The following is a 19978-nucleotide window of genomic DNA, read 5'->3' on the forward strand; positions in this document are numbered from 1 at the left end:
TCATTTATCTCAAGAGGCTTGGAATATAAAAGCAGGGATGTACTTCTGAAGCTTTATAAAGCATTAGTTAGGCCCCATTTAGAATACTGTGAGCAATTTTGGGCCCCACACCTCAGGAAGGACATACTGGCACTGGAGCGGGTCCAGCGGAGATTCACACGGATGATCCCAGGAATGGTCGGCCTAACATACGATGAACGTCTGAGTATCCTGGGATTATATTCATTAGAGTTTAGGAGGTTGAGGGGAGATCTAATAGAAACTTACAAGATAATGAAAGGCTTAGATAGGGTGGACGTAGGGAAGTTGTTTCCATTAGCAGGGGAGACTAGGACCCGGGGGCACAGCCTTAGAATAAAAGGGAGTCATTTTAGAACAGATGAGGAGAAATTTCTTCAGCCAGAGAGTGGTGGGTCTGTGGAATTCATTGCCACAGAGGGCGGTGGAGGCCGGGACGTTGAGTGTCTTTAAGACAGAAGTTGATAAATTCTTGATTTCTCGAGGAATTAAGGAGCTATGGAGAGAGAGCGGGTAAATGGAGTTGAAATCAGCCATGATTGAATGGTGGAGTGGACTCGATGGGCCGAATGGCCTTACTTCCGCTCCTATGTCTTATGGTCTTATGGCCACTTTCATGGAACTATGGACCTGAATGCCCAGATCCCTCTGCATGTCAATGTTCCTAAGGGTTCCGCCATTTACTTTATAATTCACACCTGAATTTGATCTTTCAAAATGCATCACCTCGCATTTGTCGGGATTGAACTCCATCTGCCATTTCTCTGCCGAACTCTGCAATCTGTGCTATTCTGCTGTATTCTCTGACAGTTCCCTTCACTATCTGCAACTCCACCTATCTTAGTGTCATCTGCAAACTTGCTAATCAGACCATCTACATTTTCCTCCAGATCATTTATACATATTACAAACAACAGTGGTCCCTGCACTGATCCCTGTGGAACACCACTAGAACTGAACAACTCAGCGTCAAAGGCACATACCTCCCCCTTGTAATACTGAGGGGAACACAGCCCTGACTTTGATGACCAGAAGTTAATCACGTGAGCTTTGCAAATGGAAATTGATGGCAAATTTCTCATGGGTGGGGTGCTGTATTATCCAGAGGCTATAAAGTACTTACATCCAACGTCTCCTTTCTTTCTTTCTCCAATGTACGAATGTATGCTACATTTTTGTCCTGATTTGACAAACGTCGCAACCCTGAACTACCGAGCATCTCCTCTTCCACACTGAGTTCGGATGACCGTCCCTTCTGGTTCTTTAGTCCCGCTTGGCTTTCCAACTCACGGATCTACTTAAGCATGAAAAATTATGAGACAGATATGAATAGACTGTTCCACAATGGCTTTTTCATATTAAATATGGGTTTGAATTCATGGGACATTGGCATCACTGCTGGGGAAGGAGGAAGCTGTTATGATGGGATCGTCTTCACCTGAATCAAGTTGGGATCAGAGACCTGGCGAATTGCATAACTAGGGCTCTAGATAGGGCTTTATACTAAATAGTGCAGGGGGGGGGGGGGTTCCACTGTATGGAAAATTAGAACATCAAAGTTAAAGGAGAAGGTAGAAGTGCAGGATAATGATGAGGATTTAAAACTAGTTGAAAAATGAAAATTGGAAATCCCTTATTGTCACAAGTAGGCTTCAAATGAAGTTACTGTGAAAAGCCCCTAGTCGCCACATTCCGACGCCGGTTCGGGGAGGCGGGTACGGGAATTGAACCGTGCTGCTGGCCTGCCTTGGTCTGGTCTCCTTGGCCCTGTGCTAAACCAGCCCCTTAGTTAAAGGGGTCGAGGGCTCAGGAGAGATTAGTAAAATTTCCAGAAAAAGTAATAGAACAGAGAGTATGGAAAGAGGCAGGAATCTAACTTCAGGCACAGCAGATAATGGGACAACTCTGAGAAGGGAGGCAGTCAACACAGGACTGAGGATGTTGTACAGAAGTGCGTGCAATATACGAAACAAGGTAACTGAGCTTGTAGCACACATTGAAATTGGCCGGTATGATGTTGTGGACATCACAAGGGGATCAGGGCTGGGATCTAAATATCCAAGGATGTGTCCTATCGAAAGGACAGGCAGAGGGGCCGAGGGTGCATTGTTAGTAAGAAATTAAATAAATAGCAAGAAGCGATATAGGGTCGGTAGCGATACAGCGCGCATATCCACACAGACTGTTAATCAAGGCCGGAATTGAACCCGGGTCCTTTGGTATTGTGAGGCAGCAGTGCTAATCACTGGGCCACCGTGCCGCCCAAAGTGATGGAGCAGCATTTTGTTTGTAAAGAAGACTGAACATGCTCAGCAACCATGCTAAACAGAAACGACGACAGCACCAGTCAGGGAAGACCCCAAACTACCAACTGTGCTAAAACCAAAATACTTTTATTCAAACGTAATTTAAACCAGGGAATAACTGCACTTTCAAAGCGTGATCACCGTTGTAATGTAGGAGTTGTGGCAATCAATTTGTGCACAGCAAACTGCAATGTGATAATATTAAAGAATAAATATTAGCAAGGACACCAGGGAAGAACTTCACCCTTTTTTAAAGTAGTGCCATGGGTTCTTTTACATCCACCTGAGAAGGCAGATGGGTATCAATGCTTCATCTGAAAAACAGCACCTCCAACAGTGCCGATCTCCCTCAGTTCTGCATTGGGAGTACCAGCTTCGAATATACGTTTAGGTCCCATTACGTTTTATATCAGAAGGAAGATTACTACCACTGAATCACAGGTGTAGAAACGTAGATAAATAGCACAACGCTCCTGCTTTGATAAGGCGAAGATTGCAAGAAACAGAGGGCTGTACAGTTTTAAAGAAAATAATTAAAATGACAGAGATTGGAGGCCAGGAACGAGAGGAAGGTTCACTGTCAGATGGCAAGCTTTTTCTCATATTCCATTCAGGAGTGAAGAAAGAGCTGTGCCCACAGGTCAGAAGAATGGTGGCCCAGAACATCGGACCATAGTACCTGCAGTAACCGATTTAAAATGAATGGTTTAGCATCAGTATTGTCAGGAAATCTAGCCCAGAGAATCCAAGCATGCAGGAGATTGAAAATGAAAAATGAAATGAAAATTGCTTATTGTCACAAGTAGGCTTCAAATGAAGTTACTGTGAAAAGCCCCTAGTCGCCACATTCCGGTGCCTGTTCGGGAGGCTGGTACGGGAATTGAACCGTGCTGCTGGCCTGCCTCGGTCTGCTTTAAAAGCCAGCTCTTTAGCCCTGTGCTAAACCAGCCCCTATTGACAATGATCCATCAAAGCTAGGTACTAGAGGTTGTTAATTCGGCTTGTCTGACACATGAAGACACTGGGTGAGAAAACAAGAATTTCACACCCCCAGTGAAGGCTGTGGAGGTGATCAAGGTATACTGACTGAGCACAGCGAGAGGACTAGAGGCTGTCAGCACTGAGGCTGTGGAGGTGATCAAGGTATACTGTGAGAAAATCTGCACCTAGAAAGAGAAACTGTTCTGAAAGAATTAAAAATTGCAGCCTTGTCTGAAATAGTGGATTCACCCTTTTCTGGTTCATCCATGGGAAGTGGGCTTCTCTGGCTAGGCCAGCACTCAGTGTCCATCCCTTATTACTCTCGAGAAGGTGGCGGTGAGCTGCCTTCTTGAACCGCTGCAGTCCATGTGGTGGAGGTACACCCACAGTGCCGTTTAGGCTTCTGGCCCGTGACAATGAAGGAATGCCGATATATTTCCAAATTGTGGCTTGGATGGGAATGCCCAGGTGGTGGTGTTCCTAGGTGTCTGCTACCCTTGTCCTCCTAGATGGTAGTGGTCACGGCTTTAGAAGGTGCTGCCTCAGGAGCCTTTGTGAGTTCCTGCAGTGCAGGAACCTTTACTTGCTTACAGATTTTTTAACTAACATGTATGGTATTTATTCTGTTGTCCAATCTACAAAGTATTTGACTAGTTCATAATATTGGGTTTGGTAGTCCACATAGTTGGGGAGGCAGTGGTATTTTTATTTGATTTGATTTATTATTGTCACATGTATTAGTATACAGTAAAAAGTATTGTTTCTTGCTGTACAGACAATGCATACCGTACATAGGGAGGGAAGGAAGGAGAGACTGCAGAATATAATGTTACAGTTATAGCGAGGTGTAGAGAAAAGATAAACTTAATACGAGGTAGGTCCATTCAAAAGTCTGATGGCAGCAGGGAAGAAGCTGTTCTTGAGCCGGTTGGTACGTGACCTCAAACTTTAGTATATTTTTCCTGACGGAAGAAGGTGGAAGAGAGAATGTCCGGGGTACGTAGGGTCCTTAATTATGCTGGCTGCCTTTCCGAGGCAGCGGGAATTGGAGACAGAATCGATGGATGGGAGGCTGGTTTGCGTGATGGACTGGGCTATATTCACAACCTTTTGTAGTTTTCTGCGGTCTTGGGCAGAGCAGGATCCATACCAAGCTGTGATACAACCAGAAAGAATGCTTTCTATGGTGCATCTGTAGAAGTTGGTGAGTCGTAGGTGACATGCCAAATTTCCTAAGTCTTCTGAGAAAGTAGAGTCGTTGGTGGGCTTTCTTAACTATAGTGTCGGCATGGGGGGACCAGGACAGGTTGTTGGTGATCTGGACACCTGAAAACTTGAAGCTCTCGACCCTTTCTCCTTCGTTCCCATTGATGTAGACAGGGGCATGTTCTCCACTACGCTTCCTGAAGTCAATGACAATCTCCTTCATTTTGTTGACATTGAGGGAGAGATTACGGTCGTCGCACCAGTTCACATATCTCATTCCTGTACTCTGTCTCGTCATTATTTGAAATCCGACCCACTACTGTGGTGTCATCAGCAAATTTGAAAATCAAGTTGGAGGGGAATTTGGCCACACAGTCATAGGTGTATAAGGAGTATAGTAGGGGGCTGAGGACACAGCCTTGTGGGGCACCGGTGTTGAGAATGATCGTGGAGGGGGTGTTGTTGCCTATCCTTACTGAAGGCTCCAACAATTATTACCGATTGTTGCCTATCCTTATTGTCACTGGACGAGTAATTCTGAGACCAGGGGTAATGCTCTGGGGGCCTGGGTGCAAATCCCACCATGGCAAGTAGCGAAATTAAAACCAATAAAATCTGGAATTAAGGGCACGGCATGGTGTCAGGACGAGGCTGTTGAATCTCGTGAGAGGCCTCTCGCGAGATTTGCAATACATGAAACATCTCGCGAGATTAAGCGAAATCTCGCGAGACATCGCGATCTGGATCTCGCCCTCACTTGGTGTGATTCAGATCAGCATATTTAAACGAGCCACAATTGCCATACGGGATTCCTTACCTTCTTCTGCAAGATGAGGATCTGCTGGGATCGGCCACGCCATGTCCCCTTGTTATTCAGCAAATGTTGCACGTTCACATCTTCTCCCACTTCATTAACCAATACCTGGAAAAGACAGAAAAATCTTTACAGCTTGCTGGGTGACCACTCTACAGAACCCCTACGTACAGTTTGCCAGTATGAACCCAGGTTTCCGGTCGCCTGCCATTTTAATTCTCCGTCCCAATCCCACTTCGCTGTCCTCTGCCTCCTACACAGTTTCACTGAAGCTAGTGGACAGCACCTCACCTTTCAATTAGACTTTATACAGACTTCGAGACTTAACACATATCATAATATCTGGCCCTATTTTTTCAGTCAGCAGCTGTTGGTTATAATTCTGATATCCCCATTTACAACTCCTCTAGACCCATATTTTGTTTCTCTATTTTTCACATCATCATCCTCTTTGCCTTGCACAATTATCCCTCTTTTGCCATTTAATCTATTGTGCCTTTTACCCTATCACAGACCTTCCCTTCTATTCTTTCATGTCCTCCCATCCTTTCCCTCTGCACACTTGCTTGAGACCTGTATATCTCTAAATGTTTCTCGTTCTGATGAAAGGTCATCGACTGGGTTACACGGTGGCACAGTGGTTAGCACTGCTGCCTCACAGCGTCAGGGACCCGGGTTCAATTCCGACCTCGGGTGACTGACTACGTGGAGTTTGCACTTTCTCCCAGTGTCTGCGCAGGTTTCCTCCGGGTGCTCCAGTTTCCTCCCACAGTCCAAAGATGTGCAGCTTGGGTGAATTGGCCATGATAAATTTCCCCTTAGTGTCCAGGGATGTACAGGGATTAGGTTATGGGGATAGAGCAGGATAGAGCGGGATGGGCGGGGGCCTAGGTGGAGTGCTTTTTCGGAGGGTCGGTGCAGACACGATGGGCCGAATGGCCTCCTTCTGCACTATAGGGATTCTATGACTGGAAACAGTAACATTGGAGATGTAAAATCAGTCCAACTGAAATTATAAACGGGAGAAACTTTAACCTAACTGCTCCCCCGTTCCCTTCAGAAATCTCATCGGATCAAGTGCAAAGCTGGTTCTACACACCGCCTCATTTTACTCTCAGTTGAAGACAACAGAGAGCAATGTTGGGCAGAATGTAAAACTGGAATTCACCTGATCCTGTGTGTTTCTCACATGGCAGATTAGCATAAAACAAGTTTGCTAATTCCTATGGAGTGTGCGCAACCAGTGAGCTTCTATTGTAACTGGTTTAAATTGAATTTTACTAGTTTTACTATTATTTAGATAGTGTACCTTGTGTGCCATTTTCAACTCTTGCTTGACACTCAGTATTTGGTTTCGAGACTCGGCCAGTTTTAGGTTGGCAGCTGAAAGCTTTTCCTGAAGGATTTTTGCATCAAGGCTGTCAGACTGTTGAAAACAATGACCAGAATTCAAAGAAAAATCTAATTAAAATCTGTGTGACGTTTTACACGGTCCCAGGACACAAACTGTGGGCAACAGCAGTTTCAAAAAATAATTGTTCTGTGAACGCCAAAGGCTGTTCAAATTAAGACAAGCAGTTGGGAAAATTTATGCGGGAAGAGCAAAAAAAGGTGAGAGAAATGAGAACATAGGACAGAGGAGGGTGAATTTCCCGGAGGTTTTCCCAGCTCGACCACAAGGCGTAATGTAAATGAGGCCTCCGCCAAATCTCCACTGAAGGTAGAGCAACAGAGCGAGAGTATCACTGTGGAAATTGACAGAGAGAAAGACAACTGGCAGTGGAGAGGGAAAGACATACAGTTTGAGATTTGAGGACGGACAAAGGGAATACGGACACAGAAAAAAATAACTTGGCGTAAGTGACAGTGACGGGGAACGTCGCCGCGGGCAGGATAACTAAGTGAGGAGGGAAGGGGAATAACTTGGGGAAAAAGAGCAAAAGGCAGCTGGCGATACAGAGGGAAATGAAACAGAAGAGAAAGAGATAACTGACAAGAAAGAATGAGGCAGACAGGAAAGGGGAAGAGACAGACAACGACAGCAGGGGGGCACAGCAAAGGAAATAGAAAGCGCAACGCGAGAGAAATAACTGAAGACAGAGGAGAGATAGTGACAGACAGCGATAGAAAGACAAAGAGAGAGAGAAAGATAAGAGTGACAAAGAGAGAGAAAGAGAGCTGATGGTGGTGGTGTGGGGGGGGGGGGGGGGGGGGGACACTCTTTCATTATTTTCCACTGACCAATGAGCTGTTTTGCATCCCAGGAGATAACTCTTTGTTGGTTTGTCCAGATGCCTCTTTGGCGCTGACTGGTTGGCTGCCCGATGGGGTAGCCTGGGGTTAAAAAAGCAAACATTACATTATTGAGAGCATCAAAACGGTACAACTATTAATCAAAATATCAAAATGATGACAGAAACAGTAGACCATTATGCTCTCATTTTTTCACTTATGTAACAGATTTAGCTGACAGCACTGTCAAAAGCAGCATGATTTTCAGCATCAGGAGTGCACAGTGTTTATACTGGCTATGGGCAGTGAGTCTGCTTCTACAGGCAACCGTGTAATGGCTCCACCACTGCCCTTTGGCAAAGGCCGGGCCAGCAGAATCCCAACTTTCAAATTGCACCTTTTAAGCAACTGTTCAGGTTAAAGCCACTGCAAGTATAAATTTGGTACTGTAATGCACCTCCACTATATAAATGTATAAATTCCACATAATAATAATCGCTTACTGTCACGAGTAGGCTTCAAATGAAGTTACTGTGAAAAGCCCCTAGCCGCCACATTCCCGGCGCCTGTTCGAGGAGGCCGGTACGGGAATTGAACCCGAGCTGCTGGCCTCGTTCTGCATTACAAGCCAGCTATTTAGCCCACTGTGCTAAACCAGCCCCGAACAGCCTTAGACCCTAAGATATCACAGAACTCACTCCCTTTTTGAAGCGTTGCACTAATAAAATCCAAATGCCACAGGAGATTCAATGATTCGACTTAGGTTGAAATACTTCTGGTGCACTTTGAACATAGTTTATGACTGGGTCTACTGAGGGTGCAAGAAATGTTCTTTTTTGGTCAATTGGGTGCCCGATAGGAGTAGAAACTCAGCATTATTTTTTAAATTCAAGCAACTGAGAAATCTACATCTACCTATAGGGCTTTTGCTTGTGCAGTGGTGAGTCAGGAGATTGCTAACCCACAGTGACAGGTCAATCCTCTACATTCAATTAGTATTAGGGATAGCAGGTTAATCAACAACACTATCCTGGAGTATCATGGACCTGCCTGGCTCAGAAATTGATAGCACATTAATCTTACAATGCTTTCTGTTGCTAGTCAGGCCAGAGTCAATTCACATATAAAGAATTGCTTCTCGAGGTAGAATGACTGTTTATGTAGGTAAAACATAAAAGGTATTTACGATGGCTAAAAACTTCTCAGCCAATCTGCCACCTCAGTCAGGTCAGAGGTTCACTTTCTCCCTGTGGAGTCACAGATGTTTGCAGCATGGAAACAGGCCCTTCAGCCCAGCTTGTCCATGCCGCCCAGTTTCTATCACTGAGCTAGTCCCACTTGCCTGCATTTGGCCCATATCCCTCTATACCCACCCTGCCCATGTAACTGTCTAACTACTTTTTAAAAGGCAAAATCGTACCCACCTCTACCACTGCCTCTGGCAGCTTGTTCCAGATGCTCACCACCCTCTGCAACAAGAAATTTCCCCTCTGGTCTCTTTTGTATCTCTCCCCTCGCACCTTAAACCTCTAGACTCCTCTGCCTTTGGGAGAAGATGTTGACCTTATCTATGCTCCTCATTATTTTATAGACCTCTATAAGATCACCCCTACGTAGATATGAGGGTGAAAGATTGAATATGACCGTTGCCAACTCCTCATCGTGCCTCTGAGAGTCTACGACTGGGCTGAAACCACACCTCCTTTTTCAGCTCCTGTAACGTGTTACCCAGTTGCTTGACTTTGGATTTCAGGCTCTCATTCTCCACATTCAGCTCACGGTTTCTCTTTGACAGCTCCACAATTTTGGTTGCAGCCACATCGCCTGCTATGCCAGCTGTTCCTGCAACACATTCACACACTTTAGCCAGTAGAACTGCCGGCAGAGAGTGTTTCTATTTCATTAACAGGAGGTAGAAGGCCACGTTAACTAACCCCCCCCGGTGTATACTTTGTTCCCTTCACTTTGGCTTTCAAGAGATCCTCGGTACATTTTTCTTAAGCAAGTGGGGTATGCAACTAAAAGGGATGGATGAAGTCAAGATATAGAGTGCCAATGACCTAGGTGAATGGCAGAACATGCTCAGAGGGGTTGAAAAGCCTACTCCTGTTCGTATGCTTTCAATATACAACCCCACAGTAAAAATAACAAAAGATTGGTGCCTTTCACAACTTTAGGATATCCTGAAATGTTTTACAACAATTTACATTTACTTAGCACATTTGACATTGTAAAACATCCCAAGATGCTCAACGAGAGCAATATCAACAAAAACACAGAGCCACAAGAGGATACATCAGGATGGATGATCAAAAGCATGATCAAAGAGTACCCAATTCATTTTTCCAATTAATTTAGCGTGGCCAATCCACCTACCCTGCACATCTTTGGGTTGTGGGGGCAAAACCCAAGCAAATACGGGGAGAATGTGCAAACTCCACATGGACAGTGACCCAGAGCCGGGATCGAAGCTGGGACCTCGGTGCCGTGAGGCAGCAGTGCTAACCACTGCGCCAAAGAGGGAGGTTTTAAGGAGCACCTTTAAATTGGAAAGGGAAGTTGAGAGCTACAGGGGCATGGGAGGGAATTCCAGAGCGTAGGATCACTGACGCACTTTTCAAATTAGCGTTGTAGGAAATACAGCAGCAGATTTGTGCACAGAAACATCCTACAGGCAGCAACATGGGAACGACCACATCATCTGCTTTTAGCTGCTGGCTGAGGGATAAATATTTACCAAACATATCACTCTCATAAATTACACAAGCTCCACTAGGCTAGTACACAATCATTGTTGCCTTTAATTGTCGGAAGAACATCCCTAACTTTGAAAAGAGACAGGAACAAGTGGCAAGCAGATCGCAGCAGGTCACACAGTTTGCAATCAAGTAGAAATCACTGAACTGACCAGAGTGTGTTCTTTAACGCTATTCATCTTTGCATATAAACCTTTAAAAATTAAAACTTGTTCGGTGAGGAGTACCGGAATTTTCAATAGCACACTTGCTGAAAAATCTCTCTGGTAATTTACAGAACGTCATATTTCTCCATTATGATCAAAATACGTCCATAAATTTTTAAAATAGTATTTAAAAAAAAAACTTTTTGTTTATATTTTAGCTTCTACCTTATTGCCAGATATATCGCTTTACTAAAATGTGAAGGATAATCAGTGCGTTTTGCTTCCTGATTTGCTGTCTGTGATAATGATTTGATGTGAGCGATTGCTTAATCTTGTTGACGTTACTGCTGTTCGAGATGTTTGGAGTTGTCCTTCACTTGGCGCCAGATTCAAATTGAGATGGGGAAAGAGGAATAGAGCGTTGGATACACATTCAATCGTAGTTTTCAACAATAATTTGGATAAATGCTTGAAGGAAAAACAATATTGGAGGGATAATGTGGAATGAGAGGGGGAGTAGGAATAGCTGGATTACCCATCCAAATAGTCAGCACAGACTCAATGTGCTGAATGGTTTCCATGCGTGCTGCACTATTCTTCAAACCCATAACCTTAAATCATTAAAAAATACAGAATGGAGAAAAAGTAGCCTAACCTGCCCTTACAATTCAGGAATAAATATTCTTACCAAGCAATAATAAAGATAAAAGAAATGAAATGTATTCTCATCTTAGCTTCTGGAATATGATTAAAGTTGCATTTATAGTTAATGCCTATTTTTGAGTGTAGTTCTTTTTTTCTATCTTGTAAATGTATGGATTGCTGAACATGAGATTGCTGTCTTGCAATTGCTCTCAGGCATCTGTTACTTTCGGTCTAGTTTTTGCATAACAAGGTTGAAATGCATGCCATCTGTCTAATTCTAGAAATCTATCTTTACTGATAACTACTATATAAAAGCATCTCAACTTACACACCATGTTGGGAGTTTCATTCCCTTTGGAGGTCATTCAAACAGCCTCACATGTACCAATACATCACCACACGCGTCCCTCACCCCTCCCGTGTCAGTTTACCTGCGAGGGCAAGTTGATCTTCTTCCCTTTTCTTCCTCAGGCGCTTGATTTCGAAATTCCTTTCATTGAGGAGTTTGTAAAGCCGTCCATTCTCATCCCTGAGCTCCTGGATCTGCTCCTGTAGCAGCTCGTTCTCATTCTCCAGAAGGCTGGAAAGTTCAAGGTTTCAAACACAAGGCTTATTTACAAACACACAAACAATGACGGGCAGGAGAAGACTCTTTGCCCCATCTAGCCTGTCCCTCCCTGAGGTGTTGTGCATCACAACACCTCAGCCAAAGCCATGTGATCGACAGGGACAAGCAAAAAACTAGATTAAAAACCCAGGTTGGTTTGGGAACAAACATCTGAGAAATTCCTCTCGGACCCGCCTTAAGGAATTGTAACTAGTCCAGCAGCTCACTCTGGCCCCGACAGATCGTTGCAATCCCTACCTTTGTGCAAGGTGATCTTCACTCCTGCCAGAAACAGGTCCAGCTCGTGCCTGAAGGAATCCGGGAGCCACTGTATGAATTGGCGGCCTGTTCCAGAACTCACATCTAACCTACCTTTGGCATTAAACAACTTAAAATTGTGTTGTGGGACTTCCGGTGGCGGCTATGAGGGGGACTTCCGGTGGTGGTTATGCTGAGCTAAGTACGAAGTCTTACAACACCAGGTTAAAGTCCAACAGGTTTGTTTCGATGTCACTAGCTTTCGGAGCGCTGCTCCTTCCTCAGGTGAATGAAGAGGTGGGTTCCAGAAACACATATATAGACAGATTCAAAGATGCCAAACAATGCTTGGAATGCGAGCATTAGCAGGTGATTAAATCTTTACAGATCCAGAGATGGGGTAACCCCAGGTTAAAGAGGTGTGAATTGTCTCAAGCCAGGACAGTTGGTAGGATTTTGCAGGCCAGATGGTGGGGGATGAATGTAATGCGACATGAATCCCAGGTCCCGGTTGAGGCCGCACTCATGTGTGCGGAACTTGGCTATAAGTTTCTGCTCGGCGATTCTGCGTTGTCGCGGGTCCTGAAGGCCGCCTTGGAGAATGCTTACCCGGAGATCACAGCAGACCAGCTGCGGAACACTGCCAAACAGATGAGACAACAATACTATGCCACCTATATGCATACAAAGAACAGAAAGCTTGAGAAACTTGGCATCACCACCAGCAGCAACCAAGCCACCCCCGGCGTCACAGTAGAAAACAATACAGGGAAATCTATTGTCAACTTGTCAGACTACACCCTTCAACCAGACGAAATCGAAGTCCTCAGCAGAGGGCTCAATTTCTGCACCACCACCAAAATGGACCCCATCAGTCTCGCGGCAGACACGGAGGAATTCATCAGGCGAATGAGGCTCCGGGAATTCTTCCACAGACCCCAAGAGGCCAACAGCGAACCCAAGCAGACTACCAATGAACCGGAACAGCAGACCGAGAGATCTGCGGTGCGGCAACCGAAGAGGAAAGAGTCGAATTGGACCCCTCTGGAAGGCCGCTGCCTTAGACTCGACATGTATGCTCAAGCCGTCAGGAGTCGTGTCAATGCCAGATTCATCAGTCGCATTCACAAGACAGCCCCGAACGTCACCCAAGCACAACGCAATGCCATCCGCGCTCTCAAGACCAACCGCAGCATCGTCATCAAACCAGCAGACAAAGGGGGGGCCACTGTCGTACTGAACAGAACGGACTACTGCAAAGACGTATACCGACAACTGAACAACCAAGAACACTACAGACAGTTACCCGCAGATCCGACCAAGGAACACATCCGCCAACTTAACAGACTGATCAAGACCTTGGATCCAGATCTTCAGAGCACCCTACGTGCTCTCATCCCACGTACTCCCCGCATTGGAGATCTCTACTGCCTCCCAAAAATACATAAGGCCAACACACCAGGCCGCCCTATCGTTTCAGGCAATGGGACCCTGTGTGAGAACCTCTCTGGCTACATCGAGGGCATCTTGAAACCCATCGTACAAGGTACACCCAGCTTCTGTCGCGACACGACGGACTTCCTACAGAAACTCAGCACCCATGGACCAGTTGAACCAGGAACATTCCTCGTCACAATGGACGTCTCGGCACTCTACACCAGCATCCCCCATGACGACGGCATTGCTGCAACAGCCTCAGTACTCAACACCGACAACTGCCAATCTCCAGACGCAATTCTGCAACTCATCCGCTTCATTCTGGATCACAACGTCTTCACCTTCGACAACAAGTTCTTCATCCAGACGCACGGAACAGCCATGGGGACCAAATTCGCACCCCAATACGCCAACATCTTCATGCACAAGTTTGAACAGGACCTACTCACCGCACAGGACCTTCAACCGACGTTATACACCAGATACATCGATGACATTTTTTTCCTTTGGACCCACGGCGAAGAATCACTGAAACGACTACACGATGACATTAATAAGTTCCATCCAACCATCAGACTCACCATGGACTACGCTCCAAAATCAGTTGCATTCTTGGACACACTCGTCTCCATCAAGGACGGTCACCTCAGCACGTCGCTTTACCGCAAACCCACGGATAACCTCATGATGCTCCACTTCTCCAGCTTCCACCCTAAACACATTAAAGAAGCCATCCCCTATGGACAAGCGCTCCGTATACACAGGATCTGCTCAGACGAGGAGGAGTGTAACAGACATCTACAGACGTTGAAAGATGCCCTCGTACGAACGGGATATGGCACTCGACTCATCGATCGACAGTTCCAACGCGCCACAGCGAAAAACCGGACCGACCTCCTCAGAAGACAAACATGGGACACAACCGACAGAATACCCTTCGTCGTCCAGTACTTCCCCGGAGCGGAGAAACTACGTCATCTTCTTCACAGCCTTCAACACGTCATTGATGACAATGAACATCTTGCCAAGGTCATCCCCACACCCCCACTACTTGCCTTCAAACAACCGCGCAACCTCAAACGAACCATTGTTTGCAGCAAACTACCCAGTCTTCAGAACAGTGACCATGACACCACACAACCCTGTCATGGCAATCTCTGCAAGACGTGCCAGATCATCGACATGGATACCACTATTACACGTGAGAACACCACCCACCAGGTACGCGGTACATACTCGTGCGACTCGGCCAACGTTGTCTACCTCATACGCTGCAGGAAAGGATGTCCCGAAGCGTGGTACATTGGCGAGACCATGCAGACGCTGCGACAACGAATGAACGGACATCGCGCAACAATCACCAGGCAGGAATGTTCCCTTCCAGTCAGGGAACACTTCAGCAGTCAAGGGCATTCAGCCTCTGATCTCCGGGTAAGCGTTCTCCAAGGCGGCCTTCAGGACCCGCGACAACGCAGAATTGCCGAGCAGAAACTTATAGCCAAGTTCCTCACACGTGAGTGCGGCCTCAACCGGGACCTGGGATTCATGTCGCATTACATTCATCCCCCACCATCTGGCCTGCAAAATCCTACCAACTGTCCTGGCTTGATACAATTCACACCTCTTTAACCTGGGGTTACCCCATCTCTGGATCTGTAAAGATTTAATCACCTGCTAATGCTCGCATTCCAAGCATTGTTTGGCATCTTTGAATCTGTTTATATATGTGTTTCTGGAACAGACCTCTGCATTCACCCGAGGAAGGAGCAGCGCTCCGAAAGCTAGTGACATCGAAACAAACCTGTTGGACTTTAACCTGGTGTTGTAAGACTTCGTACTGTGCTCACCCCAGTCCAACGCCGGCATCTCCACATCATGCTGAGCTAAGTCGCACGTTCGGCAGCTCCCGCCAGAAACGGACTTTTGGGCTCATTTTAGGGGCCCCAGCAGCATTTGTTCGACGGTTCCCAGTGTGGGAAGGTGACAGTACGATTTCCCCGGCACTGTATGGATTGGACCAGGAGTGGAGTGGTGAAAAAAGTAATTCTGGTGCAGCGAAAAGTGCGAGGGAGGAAAGCGAAGATGGCGGCGGGTGGAAACCAGGCAGCATGGGCGCAGTGGTCGCAAGAGCAGCAGGAGTTTCTCAAGCGCTGCTTCACGGAATTGAAAGCAGAGCTGCTGGAGCCGATGAAGGCTTCGATCGACAAGCTGGTCGAGATCCGGAAGGCCCAAGGGGCGGCGATCCGGGAGGTGTGGCAGAAGGCCTCGGAGAATGAGGACGAGATATTGGGCCTGGCGGTGAAGGTGGAGGCGCACGAGGCGCTGCATAAGAAATGGCAGGAGAAGTTTGAGGACATGGAGAATCGGTCGAGGAGGAAGAATCTGTGGATTCTGGGTCTCCCAGAGGGACTGCAGGGGTCGGATGCTGGAGCATATGTGGTCATGATGCTGAACACGTTGATGGGCGCGGGAGCTTTCCCGAGGCCCCTGGAGCTGGATGGGGCCCACCGAGTCCTGAGACAGCTGAGACCCAAGTCTAACGAGCCGCCATGGGTGGTATTGGTGTGATTCCACCGCTTGGTGGACAGGGAGTGTGTCCTAAGATGGGCAAAAAAGGAGCGGAGCAGCAGGTGGGAGAATGCAGAGGTCCGTATATACCAGGACTGGAGCGCGGAGGTGGCCAAGAAGAGGGCCGGGTACAATCGGGCTAAGGCGGTTCTGCATCGGAAGGGGGTGAAATTCAGGATGCTGCAGCCACCGCGACTATGGACTATGGGTCAGGTTTAAGGACCGGCACCTTTACTTTGAGACGCCGGAGGAGGTGTGGACCTTTATTCAGGCCGAAAAGTTGGACACGGACTGAGGGTCGGTTGTGAGGGGAGGTCGCGGGGGGCTACTGTGGTTACTGTGCTTTGGGGGATGTTCTGTTCTGTATTGTTTCCTTGGGTGCTGGGTGGGGTAGGGTGAAATGGTTCGAAGTGGGGATTTTGTGCGAGTGTGGGCGTCGGTGGTTGGAAGGATGGGGCCCCGTTGGGGGGGGGAGGGGAGATGGGAGGCCCGAGGTGGGAGAGCTGGGATTTGGCCGCAAAAGGGAGCTGCGCCAGAGAGGGCGGGGCCGGTTTGATGGAAAGCGCGGGCTTTTTCCTGCGCTAGGGAAGGAAGGGGCAGGGCCAGGGGGGGGGGAGGGGAGGGGGAACGGGCGGTGTTGGACAGGAGCGCCCGCTGATTGGGGGGGGGGGGCGTCGTGGTGGGGTGGGGGGGAGAGACTACCACACATGGCAGACAATGGAGGGAGTATGTGATGGTGAGTGGTAAGCTGCAGGGGGTGCGGGTGTTTTAATGAATGTATATGCCACGAATTGGGACGATGCCGGATTTATGCGGCCCATGTTGGGCCGGATTACTTCTTCGCTTTGAGCAGGGCACTAATCCCGAGGGTGGAGGACATGGAGTATTCGACCACAGCCACCTCAGACCATGCCCCGCATTGGGTGGAGCTGGAGCTAGGGGAGGAGAGGGACCAGCGCCCGCTGTGGCGCCTGGATGTGGGCTTGCTGGTGGATGAGGAGGTGAGCGGGCGGATCCGGGGGTGCATTGAAAGCTATCTAGAGGCTAATGATAATGGGGAGGTTCAGGTGGGGGTGGTCTGGGAGGTGCTGAAGGCAGTGATTAGGGGAGAGCTAATCTCCACTAGGGCCCACAAGGAGGAGAGGAGAGAGAGGGAGAGATTGGTGGAGATTTTAAGGGTGGATAGGAGGTATGCAGAGGTCCCCGAGGAGGGACTACTCAAGGAGCGACGAAGCCTCCAGGCCGAGTTCGACCTGTTGACCACCAAGAAGGCAGAGGTGCAGTGGAGGAAAGCGCAAGGGGCGGTGTATGAATACGGGGAGAAGGCGAGCCGGATATTGGCACACCAGCTTCGGAAGCGGGAGGCAGCGATTGGGGGAGCTAGGGATTAAGTGGGGAACACGGTGAGGAGTGCGGTGGGAATAAATGGGGCATTTAGAGACTTTTATGAGGGGCTGTATAGGTCTGAGCCCCCGACGGAGGAGGGGGGGGATGCGTCAATTTATGGATCGACTGAGGTTCCCGAGGGTGGAGGAGGAGCAGGTGGCTGGGCTTGGGGCACCGGTAGGGCTGGAGGTGCTGACTAAGGGGCTGGGGAGTATGCAGGTGGGGAAGGCACCGGGGCCAGATGGGTTCCCGGTGGAATTTTACCGGAAGTACATGGATCTGCTGGGCCCTCTATTAGTGAGGACTTTCAATGAGGCGAGAGAGGGAGGGGGCCCTTCCCCCAACGACCTCCAGGGCGCTGATCTCGCTGATCTTGAAGCGGGACAAGGACCCATTACAGTGTGTGTCGTGGCCAATCTCTCTCTGATGCGGATCCTCAGGGAGTTTGGGGACTTTTCCGGGTATAAGCTCAATGTGGGGAAGAGTGAGCTCTTCGTGGTACACCCAGGGGGCCAGGGAAGGGGGATAGACGAGCTTCCACTGAAGAGGGCGGAAAGGAGTTTTCGTTACCTGGGGATCCAGGTGGCCAGGAGCTGGGGGGCCCTACACAAGCTCAACTTGACGAGGCTGGTGGAGCAGATGGAGGAGGAGTTTAAAAGGTGGGATATGCTGCCACTCTCCCTGGCGGATAGGGTACAGTCGGTGAAGATGACGGTGCTCCCGAGGTTCCTTTTTATATTCCAGTGCCTCCCCATCCTGATCCCCAAGGCCTTTTTTAAGCGGGTCAGTAGGAGCATCATGGGATTTGTGTGGGCGAAAAGGACCCCGAGGGTGAGAAGGGTGTTTCTGGAGCGGAGTAGGGACAGAGGAGGGTTAACATTACCTAATCTGTGTGGGTATTACTGGGCTGCCAATGTGGCGATGATACGCAAGTGGGTAATGGAGGGGGAGGGGGAGGGGTGGAAGAGGCTGGAGATGGCGTCCTGTGTGGGCACGAGTCTGGGAGCGCTGGTGACAGCACCACTGCCGCTCCCGCCGACTAGGTACACCATGAGTCCGGTGGTGGCGGCGACTTTGAAAATTTGGGGGCAGTGGAGGCGCCACAGGGGTGAGGTAGAGGCTTCGGTTTGGTCCTCGATCCAGGAGAACCATCGGTTCGTCCCGGGGAGAATGGATGGAGGGTTCCTGAGCTGGCACAGGGCAGGAATTTGAAGGATGGGGGACCTGTTTCTAGTTGGAACGTTTGCGAGCCTTGGGGTGCTGGAGGAAAAATTTGGGCTTCCCCCCAGAAATGCCTTCAGGTACATGCAGGTAAGGGTGTTTGTAAGACGGCAGGTGAAGGAGTTCCCGCTGCTTCCAGCACTCAGGATCCAGGATAGGGTGCTCTCGGGGGTGTGGGTTGGAGAGGGCAGGGTCTCGGCGATCTACCAGGAGATGCAGGAGGAGGAGGAGACCTCGGTGGAGGAACTATAGGGTAAATGGGAGGAGGAACTTGGGGAGGAGATAGACGAGGGTGCGTGGGCGGATGCCCTGGGTAGGGTTAATTCTTCCTCCTCTTGCGTCAGGCTTAGCCTGATACAATTTAAGGTTCTTCACAGAGCGTATGACAGGGGCGAGGCTGAGCAGGTTCTTTGGGGTGGAAGGGCAGCACGGTAGCCTTGTGGATAGCACAATTGCTTCACAGCTCCAGGGTCCCAGGTTCGATTCCGGCTTGGGTCACTGTCTGTGCGGAGTCTGCACATCCTCCCCGTGTGTGCGTGGGTTTCCTCCGGGTGCTCCGGTTTCCTCCCACAGTCCAAAGATGTGCAGGTTAGGTGGATTGGCCATGATAAATTGCCCTTAGTGACCAAAATTGCCCTTAGTGTTGGGTGGGGTTACTGGGTTATGGGGATAGGGTGGCGGTGTTGACCTTGGGTAGGGTGCTCTTTCCAAGAGCCGGTGCAGACTCGATGGGCCGAATGGCCTCCTTCTGCACTGTAAATTCTATAAGACAGGTGTGGGAGGTGCTCGGGGAGCCCAGCAAATCACACCCACATGTTCTGGGCGTGCCCGGCGCTTGATGGGTTCTGGAGGGGTATTGCGAGGACGGTGTCTAAGGTGGTGAACACCCGGGTTAAGCCGAGCTGGGGGTTGTCACTATTTGGGGTATCGGACAAGCTGGGAGTGCAGGAGACGAAAGAGGCCGGTATTCTGGCCTTTGCGTCCCTGGTAGCCCGGCGGAGGATTCTGCTACAGTGGAAGGATGCGAGGCCCCCGAGCGTGGAAGCCTGGATCAGCGACATGGCAGGGTTAATTAAATTGGAGAGGGTAGAGTACATTACCCTTGTGGCTCAGTGAGGAGAGGTCGAGACAAAGCTCTGCACTGTCTGATGGGAATCGTGATTGTGACATGCATGGCAGTTAGCAGCCAGCATTCGGAAGTTTGAATTTGAGAAAGCACGGGCCCAGCAGTTGTTACGTGGGTGGGACTGGAATTGCTGGTGCACTCATCTAAGTCCCAGGCCCAGGTGATGAGAATCAGGATTGCAACTGATTAGCCTCCATTTCCTTGCCTCCCCCCATCCCCATTCCTGCATCCCTCTGCCTCATCCCGGCATCCCATTCACCCTGTATCTCCC

The 19978-nt window shown here is 48.8% G+C and overlaps 1 protein-coding gene across 3 annotated transcripts in view; it reads right to left on the reverse strand.

Annotated features, from left to right (window-relative positions):
* The window catches only part of ccdc13 (coiled-coil domain containing 13), a 90768-nt gene that overhangs the window by 52184 nt on the left and 18606 nt on the right, over nucleotides 1–19978 (reverse strand). For all 3 annotated transcript variants that reach the window (XM_072508111.1, XM_072508110.1, XM_072508109.1), the window contains exons 2-7: nucleotides 11536–11684; nucleotides 9257–9399; nucleotides 7567–7659; nucleotides 6635–6751; nucleotides 5329–5433; nucleotides 1142–1312 (exon numbers count right to left, since the gene is read on the reverse strand). In XM_072508111.1, the coding sequence (XP_072364212.1) occupies nucleotides 1142–1312; nucleotides 5329–5433; nucleotides 6635–6751; nucleotides 7567–7659; nucleotides 9257–9399; nucleotides 11536–11684 (778 nt within the window). The remainder of the gene's footprint in view (nucleotides 1–1141; nucleotides 1313–5328; nucleotides 5434–6634; nucleotides 6752–7566; nucleotides 7660–9256; nucleotides 9400–11535; nucleotides 11685–19978) is intronic.

This window comes from Scyliorhinus torazame, chromosome 6 (assembly GCF_047496885.1).
Source record: "Scyliorhinus torazame isolate Kashiwa2021f chromosome 6, sScyTor2.1, whole genome shotgun sequence".
Classification (NCBI taxonomy): Eukaryota; Metazoa; Chordata; class Chondrichthyes; order Carcharhiniformes; family Scyliorhinidae; genus Scyliorhinus; species Scyliorhinus torazame.